This window comes from Herpailurus yagouaroundi, unplaced genomic scaffold (assembly GCF_014898765.1).
Source record: "Herpailurus yagouaroundi ecotype Mexico unplaced genomic scaffold, PumYag 166, whole genome shotgun sequence".
Taxonomy (NCBI): domain Eukaryota; kingdom Metazoa; phylum Chordata; class Mammalia; order Carnivora; family Felidae; genus Herpailurus; species Herpailurus yagouaroundi.
Window position 1 is genome coordinate 20,935,099 of NW_024412407.1, and position 26,976 is coordinate 20,962,074.

Here is a 26,976-nt window from a genome sequence, read left to right on the forward strand (position 1 = left end):
CCTAGAGCTGAGTCTTCGCGCAATGGTCATCGTGTAGGAGCCATCTTGCAGAAAGAAAGTCCAGGCAGATGGCAGCAGGTTCGGCAGAGCTCACTGGGGTGCACAGTGCAGCTGATGAAAAGGGTTGGCAAGCAGAGGAACTTGTATTTGCTGCTGGGGCCCGTTAATCCTCTTTATGCTATCAAAAGAAAGACAGGAGTGCAACTCAAAGGTAGAACACGTGACCTCTTTTAAAATATTTTGTAACAAACCTTGCTTTTCCTATTTCAGTTTGGTTGGGTCGGCCATGACAGAATGCGATCCTTTGGGCAGAAGGTGTGGCCGCTTTTGGTGGCATTGGCCTTCAGAGGTGGTTTTTCTTGCCACCCTCCTACCGTCCCCGTACCCATGCTTCCTCACTGTCTGAGGACTGCTTAAGGAAGGGCCACTTCCTCCTTAAGAGAGACCTCTTCTCTCACTTAACATTGCAAAGAAATGAATAGAAAGCTCACCCCAAATAATAAAGACCTCGAGTTACTCGTAAGATACGAATTAATCTTAAAAGAGGGTGAGCAGGATACTGTTAGGTAAGCTTTGGGTGGATGGAGGGATAAGGATTGGGAGGGAGCAGAGGGTGTGGCACTCTTATCCCACAAAGAAACCCTTTTTGAAAATTTTCCCAGACCAAGATTCTACTACAATAGTCCTCAACTTGGGAAGAACATGTGTTTGGGCTTTGTTTTTATTATTGCAAGCTTCCTGTCTTCTTGAATGACAAGTTGTTAAATAACACCTTCTTCATAAGAACATTTCTGCTTTATGAGACATAAGATATCTCCTACACCTCTCATATTGTATATTAAGAAGGGGGGAGGGTTAAAAACCAGAAAAGAAAGTCATATTGGTAAGGCATGAAATCCTTTTGACACCTTTTGGTTACATTTGTGCTTCTTACTATGTAACTTAGCTGCCTGGGAGTGAGGTGTTTGTCCTCCATCATTCTCTTTATAATACACCATAAATAAGGAACTAAAAATTTAAAAACAGAAAAAAGTTCTAGTAGATTCTGGCTTCCCTGGGAAAAGTGAAGGAGACAAAGATGAATCTATGACTTGCCTCATTCATCTCTCTCTCTCTCTCTCTCTCTCTCTCTCTCTCTCTCTCTCTTTTTAAACTGGGAAAACCTCTAGCTTTTCACCTTGTTTCACCTGGCCTTTGAATCATTACTGATAAAACTCCATTCTCAACCAACTTCTCACACTTCTGTTTTCAATGAAGCTGCAGTCAGGACATTCATTCTAAGGCTCTTAGTGGATGAGTGACCATGAATTTAGCAACCTCTTTGGAAACATAAAGTGCCAACTCTGGTTTTAGGTCTTAAACTGGGGAATTTTCCTGGGAGGCACACCCTATATCAGAGAGGCTTGGACTTGGGATTTATTTGTGCCTCCATCCACGACAATGCCAGATTCATTGGGTCAGCCAAGAAGAACAGGCTCTTAGTCTCTTCTCTGTCCTTTTAGAATCTTTCACCAATGATGCTTTTGTTTCCAAACGTCATAGATATGCCTCCGACTGGTATTTTCTTGCCTTTTAAAAACAGACCAAAAAAATCACTATCAAAGAATGATGCGCATTAGAAAGGCAATTCACGCACAGTAATATTATCAGAGTAAGATCAGCTTGGACAGGGAATCTGGGGTGTGAGTCTGACAATACTGGGCACTGGACCTGTAAGCTTTTTTGGCCCTCATATGATAGTAACATCATTTAGAACTGGAAGTATCTTAAAAGATCAAATAATTTTTATAACTCACACAGTAAGCTTCCTGTTCAGCTAGAAATACCAAGTCAAAGCAATGTAAATTCACTTACAAAAGTTTTAAATATTCTTTCTAAGCCTCATGAAAATATTGCTTATATATAACTGGTGGTGTAATTTTATAGATCTGTTATTGGCTGATCAATGAATAATAAAGACTGGCCTTTGTGCTACAATGACTCATTTCAAACACTTTAGAACATGATCTGGTCAAATCAAGGATGGTCAAACACAGCTGTTCCTTTATGACCTAGAATGAAAAAAAGATCTAAGTAGAAGATGTTTATCAGAGTGTTGCTTTTAATAATGAAAAATTGGAAAACATAATGTATAATAGTAATAGTAGCTAACATTTACTGAATGCTTATTATATGACAGACACTTGTCAGTACTTTTCACAGATTACAATACTATTTTTTATTCTATTATACAGCTGAGAAAGCTCAAGTGCAGAGTAAATTTCGGTACATAGGTAGAATGAAATATACCATAGAGCTGTTACAACTTTGGATGTACATGTAGAGCTTTCTTTAGAAACGCTGAAATACATAATTTTACAGTGGATTTTTTTTTTAAGGGGGGAAGGGGCAGATGGAGAGAGAGAATCCTAAGCAGGCTCCACACACAGCTCAGAGCCCAGCACGAGTCTTAGTCTTACAACTGTGAGATCATAACCTGAACGGAAACCAAGAGTCGGACACTTAACTGACTGAGCCAATCAGGCACCCCTACACTGGATTTTTTTAAAAACAGTTTCTGGAACAGTTTGAATCCATTTATGTAAAATTGTATTCATGTGTCTATTTTTTTTTAATTTTTTTTAACGTTTATTTATTATTGAGAGACAGAGAGAGACAGAGCATGAACATGGGAGGGGCAGAGAGAGGAGGAGACACAGAATCCGAAGGAGGCTTCAGGCTCTGAGCTGTTAGCACAGAGCCCGACGTGGGGCTTGAACTCACAAACCCAGCGAGATCATGACCTGAGCTGAAGTCAGCCGCTCAACCGACTGAGCCCCCCAGGCGCCCCTCATGTGTCTATTTTTTATAGATGTGTCTAGAAGAATGTTAACCAAAATGTTAAGATTGTAAGACCTTGAATAGTGCTTATTTCTTTTTGTACTTTTATGTATGGTTTGGATTTTTAAAGTGAAATGTATATCAATTTAATGAAAAGTAAAATATTTTAAGAAAAATTGTGTTTTTTAACAAACAAAACTGAAATATTTTCCTTTCATTGAAGCATATGGGACAATGTAAATGAATTTAAAGTAGCACAGGTCTTCAAAAATGTCTCTATTTAATTCAGATTGAGCATCTTTGTGTAGGCAAAACTTCCATTTTACATCAGTGTTCTCCAGACATCTTAGGAAATCACCTGGGACACTTATGAGGCTTCTGGTTCTAGAGCACCTGAATCAGGCTCTTGGAAGAGATTAGTTTTTAACGGAAGAATCCAATCTTTGAGCCCTCAAGAGCACCGAGTTGGAAATAAGTACAGCATATCACTGCATTGCAGTAGTGTGATGGTTCTGAGTATTTCATAAAATTTGTACAAAGACTATATAGCAATATTTTATTCAGAGTTGCAGTTGCTTTCTGGTTTCTGCAATTGCATCTCACGTGGACAAGTTTTGGAACTAGACGTTTCTGGGCCATTATGGATTTCTCCCTCTGCCCCTGCAGGCCAGTTTCTATCTCTCCGTTTCAAAATACTTGGCTCCAAGAAGTTCTGGGTTTCCAGACTGAATGTTTATGCAATCACCAAAAAAATTATTTTAAAAATTCTAAAGCATGCTTCTATATTGGAACTTATAGATTCTTTCAAATACAACTTTGATCTTCACTTGAACATCATTGGACACCAAATGGATTAAACAATTGTGGATTGTTCTATTATCCCTGCAGGATACATGAGAACTTTAAGGAATTATATATCACACGAAAGAAGCATTTAATGTGACTGAAATCCATGGAGGTTAGAAGGTTAGAAAGCTGACTTTCTGGTTTATATCCCCAGGGCATCAACTAATTACAACAGCTATGGAATCTTGTGAGGAAATAGGGAGTGATCTTTTGCTCCTTTGCTGTCCTTTGCTTTGCCATTAAAAAATCTCTCTTCCCTCTCCCCTCAGAACAGATGGAACAGTCTATCATCTGCATGTAAGCAATTGAAACTTGCTTTCTATGAGAGGTTCAGTAGAATAAAGTATTTATCATTTTCCGTGTAGTTTATGTGGCTTATGAAAGATTAGGAGTTAATCCATGATATATAATGTTGGCTTGGGAGAAAGTGACACGTTTTGTTTTTAAAGTTATTCAGACTTATGAATATTTTCATCTTATTATTGATTCTTAAATTTTATGTTTCTAAAAATCAAAGGATATGTGATCAGCTATAATTATGAAACAGGTGGAGAGATGGAATTCAAAGAATATTAACATTTTTCTGTCAAGTAAGTGAATGAGTCATTGTGCAAAAGGTATGAAAGAAACCTAGACCACTGGATAGAAAAAGTTTGATCTTTTCCCCTTCTTTTTCTTCTTCTTCTTCTTCTTCTTCTTCTTCTTCTTCTTCTTCTTTTTGAAAAGAGCAGAACAGTACATTATGCCAAAAGCTGATTTTCACTTATACTTTGCATAAAAATGGATACACAAAAGCAAGAAGAATTTTATGCTTTGAACTAATTTGTCATTTTGGACATCATCACAGGATATGGAACCCACAATCTTCACAAAAGTAAGAGGCTATTTTTGCTGCCTTTAGTATCTTTTCGAATGTTTTGGTCTTGCAATTGAAGTAATTTTATTAATATTTAGACCAGCGTTGGTCTCTGTGCTGACAGCTCAGAGACTGGAGCCTGCTTCAGATTCTGTGTCTCCCTCTGTCTCTGCTCATGCTCTGTCTCTCTCTCAAAAATAAACATTGAAAGAAAGAAAGAAAGAAAGAAAGAAAGAAAGAAAGAAAGAAAGAAAAAGAAATTTAAAACCATTTCATCATTTCCCGAATGCACATTTCTTGGCAACTACTTCTGCTTCAAAGATACTATGCCTTCATGTATATGCTTCACAAAAAAGTCTCCTTTATAACATGCAAACACGAATATCAGAAAACAGATTAAACAGTCCCCATTTTGAACTTCTTCACAATTTCCACTGTAATGCTTTTCATTTATGCTTTTTTAAAGAAAGCTTATGGCTGGACTTTTTTGGTGGGGGTGGGGGGGTCTGGAGGAAGCCTAGCTCCAAGAAATGACCAGGATCCACATTCAGTGTTTTCAAAATCACTGTAAAATTAAAATTGTTTTTTTTCTTTTTCAGTTTCATTTACTTTCACGTTTTGTTTTGTGCACAAACCAGTGCACAAACTGGTTTTCTAGTGAACCTGAATACTAAAATGTAAATTCAAAGGGAAAAAAATGACTGAAAAGAAATCGCAGTCACAGGTTCCTTTAAAGCTATACAGAAGTGCCCTTACAAAAACATGTCTTGTTTCTGGTGAAATGGATCCTTCTTTATCTGACGTCAAGTGACTAAATTATTGTTTTCCTGAGAAAGACTCTTGGCTAGGATTTCCATTTGTCTTTATATTTACTTAGTGAGAGGTGTCTGTGACTATTCACTTTCACAAAACGAAGAAAAGCAGAGGAGAGAATCCACATCTTCAAGAGGCTAAAGGACAGAGTATCGAAATGGCCTGGAAAATGTTCAAAATTAACGTCAGAAAGTCAAATGTTCACCTAGGGCTCAGCCGGGGAGAAATGAAAGAAAAATCAATATGCAGCCAAAGAATGGCTTCATTTTTCTAGAAGGTGACCCTCCAAGAGAGTCCCTCAGCAACAGCCCCCGAGTTCCAGAAACTGTCCAGAAGCCTGATGGTCAGCTTCAGCATCTGTGTGGGACTCAGGCTTCTTGCCCAGTCTTTATACCAGCAAAATGCATGCGGCAGTGGTGGTAACCAGCGTGACACTGCTCCTGAGCGTGGTGCGGGCCTCTCACTCTCTCTGCTCACCCACCATTTTTTACAGAGGCTGCTGGATCCGTCGCTTTCCGGGTCTTCTGATTGACCTGGAGGAGTCTCAGAAGCTGGGAGCTCAGTTCCTGAAGTATTACTCTGAAGGCACTGGCCAGAAATGCAGCAGGAGCTGCTGCCTTAGGAAGGATGGTAAGTATTAATGATACGCCTGTGCAAAAATCAGGAGAAAATTATAAAATGAAGACTAAGTAAGGGCCCCTAGGTAGAGGTTCCAGAGAAAAGATGAACAGGACTAGGGGAGATGAGGGAGAGACAGGGGATGGAAGAGTGCAGGAGAGACTCAGACTGTCTGGGTCAGTGCTGGCTCAGTTTACAAATCTGGTAATGACCCAGAATGCCATGGAAACTATAGGCAACAGAGAATCTTCTTTTCCTCATGAACAGGCTAAATGAAAATATTTCCTTGAGGGTTAACTAACAATATTTCTTAGCCCCAAATATGGCATATTTGATTTCAAAAATATTTATCATTTCCCTTTCAAAGTTCTTTCAGTGATATTGGTATTTCAGGATTTCGAAATGTGCTTGCTGTGTTGACTAAATGTGGGCTGCACTGAATAGGAATTTAGATTGTGATCAATGTTTTGAAAGACATAGGCAGATATATGTCAAATAGCAAAAAGAAAGAAAAACGCATTTTCAAAATAATCTGATTTTTTTTTTTTTTTTTTGGTCTGAAATCCAGAATCAGGGTTAAACATCATCCATGTAATACGACCAAGGTTTACAATTAGGAAAACATTTCATTATTGCAGAATTTCAAGTTCTAATTGTCTAAAGACTTCTTCCATTTGTTTTTCATTTTCCCAAGATTTTAAAGTTACTTGGAAAGAAACAGCAAAAGCAACACAACACTTGAAAATAATTCTCTTGGTTATTCCACAGTTTCTTTCCATGGTTTGACACCAACTTATTAATTGCCAATGCCTCCTATCCAAGTATGCATGTAAGATTTCTGGGATGCAGACTGAATCTACTAGAAGGGTATAAACCGACCACAGTGTGAGAAGCTGTCCCAGGCTAAGCCCTCAAAAGATAATCAGGCACAGAAGAGAACAATTAATTTATTAAAGGGAAATATTTCTGAGAAGTTTGCCATTTCAGATTTTCACCTTAGAGATGCTTCTGATCCCAAAAGGCTTGAGGGAAGGTAGGCGAGGGGGGATACGTTTCAGCATTTCCCCATGGCATCAGTTTACTTGACTGTCCACCGCAGGGAAACTTTGTCTTCTGGACTTCCAGGGATACTATAAGCATCCAGTAGAATTCCATGATTTTAGAGCCTCTGTAGCTTCCAAGTTGTGGTTTTCTTCCTCCAGAAGAAAGGGCACGAACACACGTCTCTGTTTTTCGCCGGGAGCCAGAACTTTAAAAAGCCACAGTCGGGCAATAGCTAACCTGCTCGGAGATGAAACTCTGAGGTGTACACAAAGAGGAATAGAAAACATCTTTCAAAATTATTCTCTACGGCATCAGCTACTTGCTCATCAGAAATTTAGATGTCTAAATTTAAATGTATTTTAGTCCTTTCCCTTGAACTTGACAGCACAGTCTTTGGGGGATGTATTTATCATCTGTAATGGATTAGCAAGGTATTATTAATTGAATTCTGTCCTATTCTTTTTCCTACTGAAAAACGAAAGAGTGCAGAAACGTGAGCTGTCCTGGAAGCAATGGGGGAGATACAACTGCCCACAGTTAACCTTACACAGAAGCAGCAATTCCACCACAGCCTTAGGCATAGTCTGAGGCCTGATAATTGCATGCTACCCCTCTGTAATCTTCTTTTATTAAAAAAGTTGATACTGTTGGCCAATGGATGTTTCCCAGCACATGCTTCCTCCTCACTGCAGCAGGAGGGAAATCTGTGTTGCCCTCTCAGGAGGACAGACTGAAGACTGGCACTCCACAAATCCAACTTAAGGTTTTCCAGAAATAGTATGATACATTGTAAGGAGCAAACTTACTTAGTAAAGGGAAGAGAGCACGAGTCAGTGATGTACCCCTACTCAGTAGAATTCCAAATCCTAACATCCCTGATGGTCGACTCTCATCCTCTTTAAATGACACTGAATAGGCTTTTCATTGGATGTGATTTGCAACATGGGGTTAGTGCTCCCCTTTAATCAAGGTCAGGGTCGTGTTCACCTGACCTGCTGCCTTTCCACCATCAGGCCTCTCCCAGTAATGCTGTTTTTGCCTTCCCACTACTCCCTCTTTTGTTACAACATTTGTCACTTTATTTTCTTATTTCTTTCTCTGGTGAACTCCAGTACCTTAGCATTCTGAGACGGCAACACATCTAGAAATCTGTTATGTATAAATCCCCAGAGGTTTCTGTAGCCAACTGATCTTTTCATGAACATAAAATACTGGGATTGGGAAATGATTCTGGGTGACCCTATGTGGAATGGAATGTGTGAAAGATGAGAGAAAATTAGTGTATAGTTTTTTTTAAAAAGGCATTTTCTGTATTCATACAGTTACTATAGTTCACAGTGTTCTATGAAATATCTGAACGTAGCCTTGCAATGTATTGCTTGCTGTTAATCCAATGTTCTTGAAAGAAATGTAAGTTACTCAGAGCTCATCAAGCTGGTAGAAACCAAGACCATCTGCAGATTCACTTGGCCTGTTTTCCTTTCAGTTTCCTGTAACGTGGCTGTCTTCTACCATGATCCTATTCACGACAATGTCAACTGCCTCCATATTCACTGCCCAACATTGGAGAGCTGTGTATTAGAGCCTGGAACCAGTGCCATTTTATACAACATAACAGAAGGTAATGATTTATGTATTTTTTTTTTTTTGTATTTTGAAGAATATTGACAATATTCTAGTAGAGACATATAACCTAAAAGCTACTGTTAATAACAATGTGTGAATCCCTGAATTGTTATATCCCAGTGATTTCTATCTGGAAAGGTTTGGGCATCCAGGGAAGAAAACTAGAAGGATATTCCCTTTAGTTTGGCATGTTCAGCAATGATGAGCTCATTCCAGATGATCACAAATCATACATGATTGAAGAAGAGCTTAAGCATTACATTTATTCCAGGGGCCCCTAGCAAGGGACAAAATGGGCATTTCAACTGCAGTGGCTAAGGATGATACTAGGAAATAAAGAAAATTGCTTAATGGCAATTTTGAGGTCCACTGACACCACATACAAGGATTCTACAGAAATGGATGTCAAGGACAGGGAAATGTACTTACTAACATATGTTAGCATACCAATGGTCCCAAGATAACCAGTATATTTTATTTTAGAAAAATACCCATTTAAGTGTCCCTTGCTCATGTATATAATCTCAGGGCACAAATTGGTAAAGATGAAAGGATCGATTTTTGTCATCAAAATACAAAGAAGATCAGTTTTGTCATCAATCTGTACTTAGTGGAAACCTAATGCTTCAGGCTGTGTGCAACATTGCAAAAGATTGCAGCCATCTCTCTGCCCTCGAGTTCCTTACAATCTAGCTGATGTGACAAGTCTCACAATTAGTGTAAAAAGTGGAATTGCATTAAAAAACGTGTGATACTTCCCCAAGTACAAGCACCCAAAAGGAGACTAAAGAAAGCTAAATTCAGAGGCAACTTCATTGAAGAGGCCAGGCAGAGGCAAGATAAGGAGTTCAGCATCCCACCATGGAGAAAACAGGTCTAGCTACAAAAGGGGCACATTTGGAGTTGCAATAAAAAATATGGGTAAGAGAGGGTAAGCCAGGTAATAAAAAAAGGGCTTTGGACAGAGAAGAGTTTTGGTTCGACTTTGACAGCAATAGTGAACCAGCAAAGGTATTTAGTGAGCAAGTGCCATCATGAAAGTGACGAGTCTGGCTGTCTATTTAGTCTCAGAAAATTATATGTAGGATGCAAGTTAGAAAATCTAGTCAGGGAGGCATGAGATCTGGAGAAGGCGATCATAACTGCGACAAAGAGGAGGGATGATTACTAGAACATTGGGAGCGAACTGGATAGGGTGTAGTTACTTTTTGGATGAAGGAAAAGAAGAGAGGAGTCAAAAATTGCTCTGCAGTACAAACAGATTCCAGCATGGGTGATGAAGATTCATGATGCCACTGAATGAGACAAAGAACCAGACGAAATGACTTTGGCTCTGGGAATGTTCAGTGATGACATGAGATGTCTAGGTGGAAACCTTCAGTAGAGCACAGGAGAAATGAGACCAGAGACCAAGAAAGAGGAAATCACTGGTGATGTGGATTTCAGTGCCACCGATGTAGTGGTGACAGTTGATGAAGACGTGTGTGTGTGTGGTGAGATGAAGAGAAAATTCAAGAGAAGACAAAGGACTGAAGATTGTGGAAAGTACACAACAAGTTAGGACCAAGAAAAGAACCAGCAAAAGAAAGAAAAAATGAGAGGCGGGCAGCCTGAGGTAAAGTACCAAGAGAGTCTGTGCTCCAGGGAGTCACGGGAGGAGAATTTTACGGAACAGATGGCCAGCAGTATCGAGGATAAGAGCCTGCCAAAGCAATGTAACTGATCAGGAAATATAGAAAGTACTGATTACCTCAGAAGCATAATTCTGACAGAATAGTGAGGATGGAACAAGATGACAGAAGGCAAAAACCAAAGAAAGGAAATGGATGTTAGTATGTCCAGAGGGAGAGAGACAGAAACTGACTGATAGCAGGGACAACTGGAAAGCTGTTGAGAGGGGCTCCCCCCACCCAGGGCCCCCCCCCCCCCACTTTACACATGGAGCAATGTTTGTGCATATTTGAAGTCAGAGGGAAAAGAGCTCCTTTACAAGGAGAAAATACTGAAGACAAAGTCAGGACCCTCAGGAACTGAGAAGGGATGAGACTGAGGGCTTTGCTCATGAATTCTGACACAGCTACACTTCTTAGGCCCTATTTTTTAAAACTTTATTTTGAACTTTTTTATGGTTTATTTTATATTTGAGAGAGAGAGCGAGCGAGAGCAGGGGAGGGCCAGAGAGATGGAGACAGAATCCGAAGCAGGCTCCAGGCTCTGAGCTGTCAGCACAGAGCCCAATGCGGGGCTCGAACTCACTAGCACTGAGCCAAAGTCAGATGCTTAACAGACTGAGCCACCCAGGTGCCCCTTAAAATTTTATTTTAAAATGCTATATATCTCCAATGGCTACTGTTTTTTGCCATTCTTGTACTAACACTGTCTATTGTTACCCAAATGCCCAGGCAGACGCGAAGAATCTTCCATGAGCTAACCAAACTTGTTCATAACAGAAAGTGTCCTAGAAAGTTAAGATAAATTCAGATGTGGCCAGTATGTTTCTGAGGCCTTCCGAAATACGCAATAGTAGAACTTGAACTTAAGCTCAGTTCACCAGCTCAGTGGCAAATCCAAGGCTTCTCTAAGTCTTCTTACTTATAATAAGACTTCTTATTTGTCTTTCAGGTATAGATCCAGATTTGCTGGTTTTTGAACAGTCACCTCCCGCATATCTAAATACCCGTTCTTCATCTAACACAGGGGACAGACTAAGGCTTCTAAAAGCTGCAAATTTAGGCAAACAACAAAGCACCATGATAAACCCAAAGCTACCGTCAGTAGAGGCACCATCATCAAGCACACATCGAGATTTGGTTGTAAACACAAACAAGACCAGGTCTTCCAGGGAATTAACCACAGATTCTTGGGCAAGCTTCATTTCCCTGAATGACTCCATGACCACAGAGGTAAATATGGTGTCACACAGTACTGATTTCATCAACAATCCAGATAACAAGACCGTTTCTCCTTTCTTTATGCCAGTAGACACAAAACTTTTTCATAGGCCTATTCCATCCAGACTCAACAGTAGCAAACAATTACTGAACAAAACCAAGGGGTACAACAGCAGAAACCACACATCTGAGAATGAAGACGTGACACCTGATGGGGCATCTGTGACTCCAAATATGTGGCTGGCTCCAGTGGCCCTCTGTACCTCTGTCATCTTTCTTTGCTGTTGTATAATCATCCTGGCATCTGGATGCTGTAGAAAGCAGAGCCAGTCTAAACCAGGACAGAGAAACGTCAGGATCCAGGCAAATTAAAAAAATAAATAAATAAATAACACTCCGAAGGAGAACTCTTAATCGTAAAAGTTACAGGGAGATTGTAAGCTTTCAAGAGTATCATTTTTATTTTCTGTAAGACAAGGGCAGTTTGGTTAAAAAACAAAAAACAAAAAACAATTGCACAGGATGCCCACCCCTACCAATCTCTAAAAAAAGGCCAATGGTTGATAAACTTAACTGCTTTTTTAATTATTTCCATTTTTTGAAGTGTACCTTTTGCCAAAGTTCCAAAATTCTGACCCCTGCAGTTATTCAGCACTGCATGAGAGATATGGTTCTAAGTGCTATGCATGCATTCACTCATTGATTTCTTATAACTTTATGAGTTAGGTATGCTTTTATTAACCATTATAGTATTATTGTCACATTTTACAGATGAGGAAAATGAGAAGAGAGGCTAACTATCCTGCCTAAAGTCACACACCTAGTAAGTAGTGAAGCCAGGACCTAAAAGACAATCTGGTTCAAAAGTTCATGGTTGAAATCACTCTCAGACTAAAAGCCTCCATTTTCCCAAAGTGCATGGAAAAAAGATACAGAGAGGAGAATACCATATATGTGTACTGTCAGGGTCAAATTAGTGTCATCTATGTTAATAAAATCTTGTAGTGGTACTGTCAGGGTCAAATTAGTGTCATCTATGTTAATAAAATCTTGTAGTGGTTTGAACAGAAGAGCATTATTATTAGTTACTAGCCCATGTGCAAATGCTTCCTATTTTTATATAGGAAGGATTTACTGTTCAATTGATTAATTCTTTTTAATCCTAATTCATCTTCATTTTCTGAAGCTGACATGGCTTTAAATAACCTTGGTACTGGAATCTTTGAGTTTTGTGTTGATCTCTGTTGAATAAAGCACAGGAGTTTTAGTTTACATCCCTCACTTGTTTCTTATACATTGTTTCCCCAGGTACAAATATTAGCTGTAGATATTTCAGCTCTGTCCAAATTTTACACCTGATTTACCTCCCTAAATCTTACATTCAGACTCCTACATGCAGACACCTTTAATCCAAGTCTCCACTGATTTTAAACTTTAGGTCCTTAATCTCATTCCTGAAATTCTTCCTAAATGTGAGGACAGATATTAAGACAGCCAATAAGCATAAAGAATAGATAAGAGGAAATCCTATTATAGGATTAAAAAAATAGTAGTTCTCTTTTCTGTTAAAACAAATTGTCCAGTGGCTTAAGAAGTGGTTCTGTTTCTTTTTCTTGTTGTTGATACTGTGTGTGGTGGTGGTGGGGGGGGGGATGTCTATTTCTTTTTTAGTGTAAAAAAAGAAATATACAAAATCTCTACCAGTGGCATATTAGCCACAAATAAAAGTCTGAAAAGAAAAAAAAAAAAAACTCTGAAAAAAGTCTGGAAAAAAATTCACCAATTTATCCTTACTCGCTAGTCATGAAATTAAATATCATAACTTTCATCAATTTCATTCCTAATTCATTAGGAAAAAGTCCCATACTGTGTAGGGAGGATATAAAGATTTAAATTATCCTTAAATTATATTTAAATAAATAATTCAAGATGCAGTCTTTACATCTTATTTGTACATACAATCTTGTAAAAGGTTACTTAGTTTTTAAAAAAATATATACAAGTTGTTTAAAGGTTTCCTGAAAAACTAGGGCTGCTAGAAAAAGTTTTTTCTTCCTAGAGATTTCTCAGAATTGGCTCATTCTCCAAAATTGATAGTTTTATAGAAATGACCATCATTTGAGAAAAAATATTTATCTTTGTAAGAAAACAAACTCACACTCCTCTTCTTCAGCCACTACCTTTGACCATGAGATAAACTGAGTAAATTTAGACCACAGATGTTACCAGCACAGAGTCAGCCAGGAAGCAAAAACTGGCAGGCCTAGAAACCATGTCCTTCCTGGAAGCCAAAGGACCAAAGAGAACATGTGAATAGAATTTAAACCTTTCTTAAGAAACAAAGATTCTCAAGGTCCAGTTAACCACCAAGGCCAAGATTGTTACACTCAATTGCAAAGTAACCATGATACTGAAATCTTTCCAACATTGTAACGAGCCAGACCTCTTTTAAAAAAGTCTGTAATCGTCTAGGATCATGAAATACTTACCAATGTTACGAAGAATGTATGCAAAGAAAGAACTAACACATGCTACAATTAAGAAAACAGATTTGTCCTATTTCTTAGTTGCCTATGTGTTTAAGCAACTTCTAAGTTATGTAACTTCTAAGAGTTTGAAGTCAGCAGTGACTATCAATGTAGCAAATATCCCTTAGACTCTTCATTATAAGGATAAATATGTTCGGGGCGCTTGGGTGGCTCAGTCGGTTGAGCGGCCGACTTCAGCTCAGGTCACGATCTCACACTCCGTGAGTTCGAGCCCCGCGTCGGGCTCTGTGCTGACCGCTCAGAGCCTGGAGCCTGTTTCAGATTCCGTGTCTCCCTCTCTCTGACCCTCCCCCCGTTCATGCTCTGTCTCTCTCTGTCTCAAAAATAAATAAACGTTAAAAAAAAATTTTTTTTTAAAGGATAAATATGTTCATGTTCATTGTATATATTGGATCAATTAAAGGAACAAAGGTCTGATTAATGACAAACAGTGCTGTTTAATTATTGCTAATATTACAATGACAACAACTAGTTTCCTTTTGAGGCAGCTTTGTGTTAATGTTATAGGTCCAAGATTTCGCCATTATGCGTCAAGGCTACATTACAGCCTGTGTTCAGGTCAGTTGCCTTTAGATAGCCAAGCTGCAAAGGCTTAGAAGGTACAGTGCTCTACAAGATACCAACTTCTCTACAAGATAAGTTTGGAGGGGGGAGGTCTGTCTTAAAACCACACTCAGGTTTGATAATTCAATAGAATAATTCACAGAACTCAAGGAGAGTTGTTATACTCACGGTTATGGTTACAGGGAAAGGATACGGATTAAAATCAGCCAAGGGAAGCAACACATAGGATGAAGTCCTGGAGGGTTCCAAAGTCACAGCTTCTCTGTGTCCTCTCCCCCTAGAGGCAAGATGGCATTACTTTCCCTGTACCAGTGTGTGGCACTATGCCTAGAGAGAGTATTGCCAGCCAGGGAAACCTGCATAAGGTTCAGTGTTCAAATATTTTATAGAGGCGCTGTTACCGTGGGCATGACTGATTACCTGGGTGGTTGATCTCAGCTGCCAAGTGGCCTGATCCCAGGTGACTCAATGCCCCTCGCTCTAAATCATGTGGTTTCTCTGGCATGGCTAAGACTGTCAGGTGTGGTCAGCCCCACCCTGAAATCCATTGTGACTAGCTCTCACCCAAAACAGAGATACTCCTATGAGGTGTGACCTAGATTACCTTTCAGAAGCTGTAGGCAAAGACCAGACCTCTTAGGGCCAGGTCAAATTCTTTATTACACATCATTACTTCCTCTCCTTTCATCTGCACCATATTATTACTACAGCACAGATGACCCTCATCTACCACCTTGTTACATGTTCCCAAATGATCATTTCTCCTCCATCTGTTTTCAAAATGTTTCCTTCTTCAATCCTGTTTCTGCATCTGAATTTTCCTAAGCTCTATGGATCTCTAAGAAAGAGAACATTTCAATACATTTAATGTATGCTTTAAACATGGTCTAAAAGTTGTGTTACCTACCTTGCTTTTCATTTACTATTTCCATACAGTGGATTAGAACATCTCTCTCCTTTTTGCCCTCAACGTCACATTGTTGTCCTTAATAACCTACAGATTCTTGGCCTTGATAAGAAATTATACCTTTATTTCACAGAAATCTTTTGGGTAATTGTTTTGAAATTCTTTTTGGCTTTATTCTGTTAGGTAAAATAAGTCTTAGACAAATATCAAACCGAGTAATTCCTTTACTTTAACTTGATCACTTACTGACAACTTTGGAAGTGGTAAGAAATAATATACTTAAAAATACTGAATTGACAGCCAAATTGAAAGGAATGTTTCTTAGAGCAGTTCTTATTTTGTCATTTACTCCAATTAATTTCAAGGTCCTTACACCTCATCTCTTTTCTGAGCTGTACAAGTTCTCATTGGGGAATCTATAGAGAGATGGATACCAGTTAATCCCCATTTCTACTTTTCTGCAAGCTAGGGTGTGGAGAAATGAGCCCCAGAAAATAGAAAATTGGATGCTAAGCAGAGACGATTAACATAAAGTGAGCCCAAAAGAGAGGAATGGAGCAAAATTTTTAGGCTAGAAAACATTTTGAAGGACCTTTCTAATCAGAATTGGCATCTGTGAAAAATGCATTGTGTAGACAGCAGTTACGTTAAAAAAAAAAAAAAAGGCACTGTACTATCAAGGGACTGCATTCTAGGCCCAGCTTCCCAAATAACCCAAATCATTACGCTGACCCTGACTTATGACTCAACTTATGATTTCTCTACTTTACATACCATGGTGTGAAAGCAACAATGCATCCTGTAGAAACCATTCCTCAAATTTTGAATTTTCAGTTTTGTGATGCTGGGCGGTGGCGGCCACAGTGCCTCTTTAGCCACGTGACCACGAGGGAAACAACTGGTACACTGACATCCACTCTGTACCCGTACAACTAGTCTGCTTTTCACTTTCAACAGATAGTATTCAATAAATTACACTAGACAGTCCGCACTTCAGTATAAAATAGGCTTTGTGTTAGATGACTTTGCCCAACTGCAGGCTAATGTTAAGTGCTCTGAGTTATGATGTTTGGTAGACTGGGTATATTTACATGCATTTTCAACCTGGGGTGCCCGGGTGGCTCAGTTGGTTAAGGAAGGGTCTGACCCTTGGTTTCAGCTCAGGTCTTGATCTCGCAGTTTGTGAGGCTGAGCCCCGTGTTTGGCTCTGTGCTGACAACGTGGAGCCTGCTTAAGAGTCTCTCTCCCTCTCTCTCTGCCCCTCCCCTGCTCATGCTCTGTCTCTCTCAAAATAAAGAAATGTTTTTTAAAAATTAAAAACAATGCATTTTTAACCTCTAATATTTTCGTCTTAAAATGAACTTATTGGGACATAACCCCACTGTAAGTTGAGGAAGATCCGTATTCAAAAGCAACCAATAGGTGCTAATTTGTAGGGAAAGAAATACAGCAGGTGACAAAATAACAATATATGTATATATAGGAATATTAAAGTTGTTATGGTAGAAGTAAAATGAAGACACTTCAGAAGCCAGAAGGAATCACCGAGATATTTTAATTAGTCCTTCTGCCGCACTGTACAAATAAGAACTTATGAATAATCATTGCCATTACGGATTAGTATGAAAGAAATATTTTTAAATCTGATGTAAAACAATGGTTCTTTTTAACATTTTCAAATTTATGTGAAGTTAGATAATGATTACAGATAGATCATAAAATTAGCAAATCAAGCAGTTTTTCTACATAAATCACATCAGTTTTAATAGCTTCTTCACGGATTCTTTGTACTGAGAAAGGGTCTCTTCATTGTCCCCCTCATTCTTAAGACTAACAACACACTTTTTGTAATCTTCGACTTCTTTTGTACCAAGGAGCTCTTCTTTATTTACTTCCAGATTTTTCTCAGCAGCTTTAATTTGGAGAAGTGTTTCCAGGATATTTTTTTCAGAGGGGCTATTTTTCCATATATACTCTTCCATATCTGCCTCAGTCTTCTCTTTCTCCCATTCTTCGGTTTTCTGAAAGGAAAAAATGAGTTCTGAAAACGAAATACTTTCCAAAAACTAAGTTTTGTTTCGTTTTTAGGGAAAGAGAATCTGTAAAATAGGGAGACTCCGTCAATGCTCTGTATGTAAACCCTGATTTGCCTCCCTTACGGTGTGGCTGTCCACCTGCACCAACAGCTTCAAGACTGCTCACTCTGTTATGTGAATACTCCTTACCACTCATGAATTCTACCCACACAGTGCACACTTCACCTGCCTTGCAAATTTCACTTACAAAGCATGACTGTTACCCAAAAGATACAGAAAACTCATTTTTTTGCAACTTTCTAATCTCTAAACTCTAACACTTCAACATTTCACATTTCTGAGGTTAAAAATAGTTAAGAGTTGAGAAGAGACTATATTTATCTTTGTAACATGCCTGTGGGGATGACAAGGAAGACCAATTGTTATAAAATAAAAAATATAAAATACACATGTAAAACATGATTTTTAGTCATAATGACTTCATATAACCTGGAATTTTGTTACTATATTTTCTGTTCCTATAAAGGAAACAATTGTTACTGCTTGTTTTTTTCTTACAAAAATTATTACCACACTATTCTAGGCAACAGTTAGGTTTTGTAGCAATATAATTCAGATTTATGATTTAGATGAAGATGTAACATTCTGGGAAAAATCAAGAAACGCAGCTAATAAATAATATGCCTTGGTTCAAAGAAGTGCTGAAAGCCAGCCACATTCTTCCCAAATTAACACACAACATATTCTGGCTATATGCAATTATAGAATCATCCAATGTTCTTATAACTTCAGAAGGTGGTAAACCCCCCAAATTATAATATTTTTGAAGGATTAAAAGAAAGACAGATTTGTAAGGCTGTCAGAAATATTTTATCTTTGAAAACTCCTCTTGAAAAAGCCCCCAATTTGAGCAGACAGAGCTCCAAGTCTCTCCAGAATTAAGTGGGTACCAAGGAGACCGTTTCCACTCACACCTGCCTCCCGTCCCAACCTCACTGTAAGCGTCCAGGAAAAGAGAGAAGAGCACTGGAAATTTGTCCCTCCAAGGTTGGTAAGGAGGAGCCCCGCCAAATGCAAACAGGCCACTGGGGACGCCATAGACTCAGCTAACCCCATTCGGGTCACTGAAGGCCAGGAAAAGAGTCTCCTCCGTCACAGAGAAACACACGAAAAAGAAATACTCCTTTAATCCTTCAAAAGGGAGGGCCCTTTCATTTAAGAGAAACCAGTCACCCTCAAATCCCTTAGCCGAAGTGAGGTATCTGTTTTGGCAGCTCCCTAAACTGTTGCCCCCCGCCCCCCCCCCCCCCAACATCCTGAATTTATGGCTGAGGGTAATGTGTCAATTGATGTTCTGATGTGGTTGAGAATCAACTCTTTATCCCTTTTTTATCTGATAGTGAGGCTATCGGCTTGGCTGAGGGGGAGGGATGATGTGAAACTTCTTGTGGCCTGTGTGTACAAGCCTGTTGCAAGTAACTTCTAACAGTCAAACTCTGAATTTTACATTCATCAGAAAATTGACAAAATTATCCTACCCCACCTGATTTTTACTGTAATATTTGGGGAAGAAATATAAATGTCAGCCCCTTAAAAAACAAAAACAAAAACAAATGCCCCAAATTCAATGTATCATTGGTCCTATCTACTCTTGGAAGTGCTTCAAATGCTAAGACAATGTTATAGTTTCTGCATAATTCTAGCTTACAAATGAAGTATATTTAAGATGCCAGCACATACATTATATATAAGCATTAAAAAAAAGTCAATCTACCTCATTCTTTTTTTAAATTCCTAATCTACTTCATTCTTGACTGCGAGAAGACAAGCAATTAAGAGATTAACTATTTTAGAAATTATAAATTTCACCTAGGTTTATGTGGATTTTCTTAACTGCTTTGAAATAGATGCTTAAACAGAAGAGGTACCCAACACAAATTCACTAGTAACTTCCAACATTTCATTTCTCTTCCCCTTATGTCTGGTCTACGCAATTCTACAGTGCTTTGCCAAGGAGTGTTACAGGTGTCCCAGGACGCAGATTCCTTCTGACCTCAGGTGGCCAGGTGAGCCTGGAGTAGCAGGAGCAGTCCCAAGCACCCTCCTCCCTCATATCTCAGGAAAGAATTTTCTAAGTGTGTAATGACACAAACGAGATTAGGAAATCCTGCACTAAGGGATAATGTACACTTACAGGAGGAAATTACTACCATTTAAACTGGTGAGTGAAAGTAACTACATTCTGGAAAAGACATGGCTTCCTACTAATCCTGTACAGACACGATGCAGTGTCAGGCTTCAGCTGCAAGCTGAGCTCATGTTCTCGACAATTCTAACTTCAGGATCCAAACTCTACAACAGCTGACAATAAATTCCAAGATAATGACAGTAACGATACCAATAAATTTAATTAATTTTTTAAAATGTTTATTTATTTTTGACAGAGAGAGAGAGAGAGACAGAGCATGAACAGGGGAGGAGCAGAGAGAGAGAGGGAGACACAGAATCCGAAGCAGGTTCCAGGCTCTGAGCTATCAGCACAGAGCCCAACACAGGGCTCAAACTCCCAGACTGCGAGATCATGACCTAAGCTGAAGTCAGACGCTCAACCGACTGAGCCACCCAGGCACCCCACGATACCAATAAATTTAATACTTATTATATACCACTGAGCCTAAAGACTTACATAATTATTTCATATAATTCTTATTAAAACCTACTAGGTTAGGTGTTAACATCTCTACAGATAAGAAAACTAAATATTATGGACATTAAATAGGGGGCCACAGCCACTTGAGAATGTTTCAGTTTTCAGAATTGTTCCTACTTTAGAAAGTTAATATGGTGCATATACCATATATTTTGTAACACTTCCAGAGAAGGTCTATGGCAACACTCCCTAAAGCAAATACATTACCATGTCTGAATATTCACAATAAATTGGATAAACAAGGCTATAAATAGCTTTTCATCCACTGACGTCTCATTTTGCCACCAAGTAAGTTATAAAAAGATTAACAATTTCCAAAGCTTTTAGGACTTCAGAATTAGGGGATGTATATCTGTGATTTGCTCAAGGTCACACAGGGAGGTGGTATTGATACTATATTTAATATGGGTTTTGGTGTTTTACCCAACTGAGTTTAAATCCCAGCTTCACTACTTACTATGCTGACAAGCTGGCATTTCTGTAAGAACTGACTCCAAGGGCTGTTCTGCTGATTAAAAGAGGTAAGGAATATCCATGCACTTAGAGCACCTGGCTCAGAGTAAACACTAAATAAATGCTTGCTACTAATAACACAGAAGAAGAGTGGGATTCAAACCTTATTAGACTACCTGCAAAATATGTTTCTATGTCAACAGCATCACTATTCCTATCAAACAGTAAATCGAAACTTTCAAGGTAAATATAAACACAGATGCAATTGTCCAAATGTTCTGCAGTTATTCCCACTAACAAAATCATTGATTTTTATGACATTTAGATAAAACAGTTAAACAAGAGGTCTTTACTCATCTCTGATATAAAGGTAATGTTCTTCCTGATGCTTGTTACTGTCTTTCTGACAAACATATCACTGATTAGATTTAAATTTCTCAGTTCATTGCCTGTTCTTAAAAATAACTGAGTTATCTCTGATTTTCCTGCAATCTCCTTTGGGTATAGGCTTTTTATGTCTAACCAGATGTAGATTAGAAAATATACATGCACACATGCACAAAATAGCGTTTGTGTCAAGAAAAAGCCACCTAGTTCTTTGAAGTCCTACATTAAATGTAAGAAAAGATCTTTACATCTTTAGAATGTCTGTTTTTCAAGCAGGAAAAATAAAAGCTAATCATTATCAATATATTTACCTTATGAGGGAAGAAATCTTTTCTAGTCATTAATACAGAAGTTTTCACAGATGAGCGTCAACCAAATGGAGCTTGTCGGTGAAGAGAACAGAACTAACTGGAAGAGATGGTGGTCTATAAATTATATATTAAGAAGCTATTCCAGGGGCGCCTGGGTGGCTCAGCCGGTTAAGCAACTGACTTCGGCTCAGGTCATGATCTCGCGGTTTGTGGGTCCAAGCCCTGCGTTGGGTTCTGTGCTGACAGCTCAGAGCCTGGAGCCTGCTTCAGATTCTGTGTCTCCCTCTCTCTCTGTTCCTCCCCTGCTCATTCCGTGTCTCTCTGTCTCTCAAAAATAAATAAACGTTAAAAAAAAAAAAAAGAACCTATTCCAATCTTCTTTTCTAATCTTTGTCAATGACATAAAAATAATAATGCTGTCCATAATGCTTATCACTTTATAATATTTTTCATTTCTAAGAGGCATAAACATAAAATCCTTGGGGGGGGAACCCTTAAAATTATCTTTTAATCTTACATTATGATTTCCACTTTCAAACAGGATGTAAGAGATCACATAATGCTTCCAGTCTAGCTATAACTAGCTATAACTGTACTTGCCTTGAACAACATGGGTTTCAAATGCATGGGTCCACAGATTTTTTTTTTTTTTTTGATACAGCACAGGACTATAAATATATTTTCTTTTCCTTACAATTTTCTTAACATTTTCTTTTCTCCAGCTTACTTGATTATAAAAATACAGTATATAATACATATAACATACAAAATATGTGTTAATCAACTTTGTTATCAGTCAGGCTTCTGACAGTAGGCTATTAGTAGTTAAGTTTTTGGTGGGTCAAACGTTACACACCTAGATTTTTAACAAATGGGGGTTGGCATCTCTAACCCCTGCATTATTCAAGGGTCAACTGTAACTGACCACCCACCCTCCAAAATCTTAAAGATATCAGAGAGTTACAGAATCAGTAATGACTAGATGAATGTGAATTCCAGGCTGCAAAGGTATGAGAAGGATCCTTCTGAAAACCCCCATTTTCTTTCCTGAAGGCATTCTCCAATTCTGTACAAGACTGGCACTTGGCTCATACAGAAATATTTTAGTCGGGAAGTGAAACAAGTGAGGTTTGACATGTTATCCAGGGCTCTTATAACAGACCAGAAACGAAGAGCCCTAAACATGACTGGTTTTAGTTCTGGGGCTACTTATGGGTGGGGAGTCAGAATCAGGCTTCTAAAAAGCAGTGTGAAATCCACCATTAATTTCCTAGTGTTTAAGACACAAAGTCCCATTAGAAGGAGGAAGTCCTGTTGTAAACACACAACCAATCTCCCTTTCAAAACATCTGCTAGATTTTGCTGCAAGATAAGCGGCTACCAAGCTAAGCTCCAAATTTCTGTACAGCACAAAAGACTCTTCAGTAGATTTTCAGAGATGTGGAAGCTGACTCACCAAGTTCCTAATCAAAGCCTTGAAGGTTATGCCTAAGGAAAAGGAACAAATCAGAGCTGCACTAAATCTTACAAAACTGAAGCCCAGCCTTGGTCTACCTGAATCATGACTGGATTAAAATGATAAACCCCTGACCCTCTCTGCCTAAGAGAAAAAGGAGGGGGGCGCCTGGGTGGCTCAGTTGGTTAAGCATTCGACCTCGGCTCAGGTCATGATCTCACTGTTGGTGGGTCTGAGCCACATTGGGCTCTGTGCTGAAAGCTCAGAGCCTGGAGCCTGCTTCAGAATCTGTGTCACCCTCTGTCTCTCTGCCCCTCCCCTGCTCATGAGCACAAAAATAAATTTAAAAAAAAGGAAGAAATTCTGATGGTTGACAGCAATTGGGAGCTTTTATGAGTCTTTCACACACAACATCTAGCATACAAGAAAGTTACTAGACATTTGAAACATCTGAAGAAAAAAGTAATTAATAACCAAGGGAAAACAAACATTAGCAGAAGAACTCCAGATGATCAAGATAATGAAATTAGCAGACAGGAACTTTACAATAACTAAGAATTAATGTGTTAAAGAAAAAAAAAGGAAAAGATAACCAACATGAATTAAATAATGAAGAATTTCAGCATAGAATTGGTATCCATAAAAGATGAACAATTAAATGAACATTTAGAATTGAAAAACACAGTATCTAAAATTAATAAATCACTGGATGGAGTTAAAAGGAGTCTAAGATACAGCAGAAGTCAGAATTAGTGAATGCAGAAACAGAACAAAAGAAAACTATATTGTTATATATATCAGTTCTGTACTATGGAATTATAACTATGAGATTCTGAAATCTTTTTTATATTTTACTAATCAACTCCCTCTAAGATTCCCAGTGATTCTACTTAACAAGTTCCAACAAATCTAAATCTGGGAGGACAACTCATATATTTTTTTTTTATAGACTTAATGCTTGTATCCCCCCCCCCCCCCCCCCAATTCTTGTTGAAATAGTACTCCCAAAGTCCTGGTATTGGAGGTAGGGTCTTTGGGAGGTATTTAGGTCTTGAGGGTGGAGCCCTTATAAATGGGGTTTAATGTCCAGAGAAAGCCCTGCCCCTTCTGCCACAAGAGAACATAGCAAGAAAGTCGTTTAAGCCTTCACTATACACCAAATCTGCCAATACCTTGATCTTGGGCATCTCAGCCTTCAGAACTGCAGAAAACACATTTCTGCTGTTTATAAGACTAGTCTGTGGTATTGTTACAGGAGCCCAAATGGACTAAGACAATGTCTTATGTGAATAAAATTTAAAACTTCTTTAAGTTTGCAGTAACAGACCTTGGAAATTTAGTCTGGATCAGTGATTCTGAAATAACTTATTTATTTAAAAACCTATAGTTTTCACTATCAAAAACTTATAATTTTTCTATAACTTTTAACTTAAAAAAGCTACAGTGCTAAATTCAAAAAAAGACAATCAGATAACCATGCATTTCCTGGTAGAAGAACACAATCCTAATTATACAGTAGTAAAAAAAAAAAAAATCAAAATAGAATTTGGTTAAGCCTCTAGATGCAACTATAAACTTAAAAAATTACACTATGGTGATACAATCAGCAGAATTCAAATGATGGAAAAGGCTACAGAAAAAAAACCACAAGAAACAAACAAACACCACCCCACCCCCACCCCCAAGACTTCTTCACCAAATAAACTGCAAGAAAAAAGCTCAACAGACAAAGCTCCCTTTTGGGTTGTGACTGCTTCTGGGCACTCTTTCAAGAAACATTTCCTGAGAACCTACTATGTGCTAGACAGTACTAGGCAGAGCTGGATGTCTCCAGGCATCCTAGCTAAAAACTAATGTTTTCATATCCAAATATTTTAGAAAAGGGGTACATATGCTTGTACCTAATAGGCATCTACTGAAACACCCCTTCTGGTGAAATAAAAATAGGGCTGGCAAAGCCAAAAAATACCTCATTATTCAAATGCAATACCACTGATACTGCAACAAAATTCAACCTATAATCATTTTCTATGAGGCTAAATACACTTTGTTTTTTGTGATTTAAAGGAGTCCATTACAGAAAATTTCTAATGCATATAAAATTAGAGAGGACAGCACTATAAACTCTCATGTACCCATCACCCAGTTTCAACAATCAATGCATAGCAGTCCAGTTTCATATAAGTCTCTATCCACTGCCCCCTTACCACGCCCTCACTGAATTATTATGGAGGTCATTCCAGACTTTATATCATTTCATCCATAATATATTGGTATTGTTTTTTTTTTTTTAAAGGGGTCATTTAAAAAATCATAACCACAATAACATTATTGTGGTGTTTCAATTCATGAGCACCTAATCTAGGTCAGTTCATTCATTCAGTAAATTCATTCACTCTACCAAGGGGCAATTCCTTCTGTACAAATTACTGGCCCCAGACAGGTACGTTTCCCTGGTATCATCCTGCCTATCTGGCCAGTTACCGAATAATACCTGACTGAAGCAGAGTCCCTTCTCTGCAGTATGAGTCCAAAGACATAATTTAATTTTAAGTTTAGTTGTATTAGTTTTGCTCACTCTTCCCTTGTCTCCCCCTCTCCCCTGGGGGTGACTAGTCCTATAAATCCTGAAATAGTCAAGGTCATGTTTTCTGACATACAGACTGGAGGAGAAGAAATCAGTCTCGGGAGAGAAAAGAGTAAAGCAGTTGCCTATAAAGTAACAGAGTCCAAAGAATAAAAGCTCTCACACTCCTAGTTTCTGTTCTTGCCCATTCCTGAGATCTTGTAGCATCCTTGCCCTTCTATCTTCTGCTTAGGCTGGCCTGAGTGAGTTTCTATGACTTGCAACAAGGAGGTGTCAAATAACACAGAGTGCTCAGGAGAGAGGCTTGAGGATAAAGAGTTCAGAGTTGTCAGCATATACAAGATACTTTATAGCACCTGGAAGAATGTACAGAATGAGGTAAAAGGGAGTAAGGACAAAACTTAGGAAACAAATTTAATTGATTTGGACTGAAATATAAAGTAGACATTTCTAGAAACATGGCACATCACAGTCAGAAACTTTATACTTAAAGAGGCTCGGTATTCTTTGTAAATAAGCAGTATCTTTCCAAGATGTTATATCTAAAAATGGCAATTGTGAAATAAGGCTTTTACGTTTATGTGACTTCAAATGGCCTTTTGGGAATAGTTTCCTTTAAAAAAAAAAAAACACAAAACCATAAAAACAAAAGATTTTTTAACTTTACTGTCTTTATGCAAAAAGTCCAATGCTACATTAAGGTCCTCTAAAAATACAGGGTTAATCCTAGAGAGATAGTAACCAAGAAGTGAATTCTGGTGTAGTATTAAAAGGAAAAAAATCAGGGTACCTGCATGGCTCAGTCAGTTGAGCATCCGATTCTTGATTTAGGCTCAGGTCATAGGTCTTAATGGGCCTTGCATCAAGCTCTCCATCTACAGTGTGGACCCTGCATAGGATACTCTCTCCCCCTCTCTCTTCCTGCACCCCTGCCTCTCAAAATAAATAAATATTTAAAAAAATAAATAAAAGGGAAAAAATCATTCATTATTCTACCACCTAAAGAAACTAATCAATACTGGTGACACTCAGTGCTTGTCCTATATCCATTTTTAAAAACACTGCTATGGTTCAATTTTATTTACAATTTTGTACCTTTGCTTATAATTCGCTGCCCAAGTTCTAGCTTCTAAAATCATACCCAAAATTGAAGTAGGCGGTTGTTTAAGAGGTTTTTTTTTGAGAGTTTCTTTTTTTTGAAGTGTAGTTGAAATGCATTAATTTTAAAGTAGAAATAACACCATATTCAAGGGGCGCCTGGGTGGCTCAGTCGGTTAAGCATTTGACTTCAGCTCAGGTCACGATCTCAAGGATCGTGAGTTCAAGCCCCACATCGGTCTCTGTGCTGACAGCTCGGAGCCTGGAGTCTGCTTCAGAGTCTGTGTCTCCCTCTCTCTCTGTGCCTCCCCCGCTCACACTCTGTCTCTAAAATAAATAAACATTAGAAAAGAAAAGAAAAGAAAAGAAAAGAAAAGAAAAGAAAAGAAAAGAAAAGAAAAGAA

At 38.4% G+C, this 26,976-nt stretch overlaps 2 protein-coding genes and 1 long non-coding RNA gene across 6 annotated transcripts in view; 1 reads left to right on the forward strand and 2 right to left on the reverse strand.

Moving 5' to 3' along the window:
- Window positions 1-65: 65 nt before the first annotated feature.
- On the reverse strand, window positions 66-16,675 carry LOC121038774 (uncharacterized). The gene is made up of 3 exons (XR_005794500.1): window positions 15,048-16,675; window positions 14,796-14,904; window positions 66-178 (listed from the first exon to the last, which is right to left on the reverse strand). It is a non-coding gene; the product is annotated as an uncharacterized LOC121038774 (long non-coding RNA).
- On the forward strand, window positions 4,736-12,057 carry MANSC4 (MANSC domain containing 4). The gene is made up of 3 exons (XM_040488564.1): window positions 4,736-5,965; window positions 8,484-8,618; window positions 11,246-12,057. Exons 1-3 carry the CDS (start codon window positions 5,737-5,739, stop codon window positions 11,884-11,886), a joined length of 1,005 nt encoding a protein of 334 aa, XP_040344498.1. The 5' UTR covers window positions 4,736-5,736; the 3' UTR covers window positions 11,887-12,057.
- Window positions 16,676-17,069: 394 nt separating the features above from the next.
- MRPS35 (mitochondrial ribosomal protein S35) overlaps window positions 17,070-26,976 on the reverse strand; it is a 47,329-nt gene continuing 37,422 nt past the window's right edge. For 3 of the 4 annotated variants that reach the window (XM_040488574.1, XM_040488577.1, XM_040488578.1), the window contains one exon: window positions 17,070-17,555. In XM_040488574.1, the coding sequence (XP_040344508.1) occupies window positions 17,286-17,555 (270 nt within the window). In that variant the 3' untranslated portion in view covers window positions 17,070-17,285. The remainder of the gene's footprint in view (window positions 17,556-26,976) is intronic. The other variant, XM_040488576.1, reaches the window with a different exon arrangement.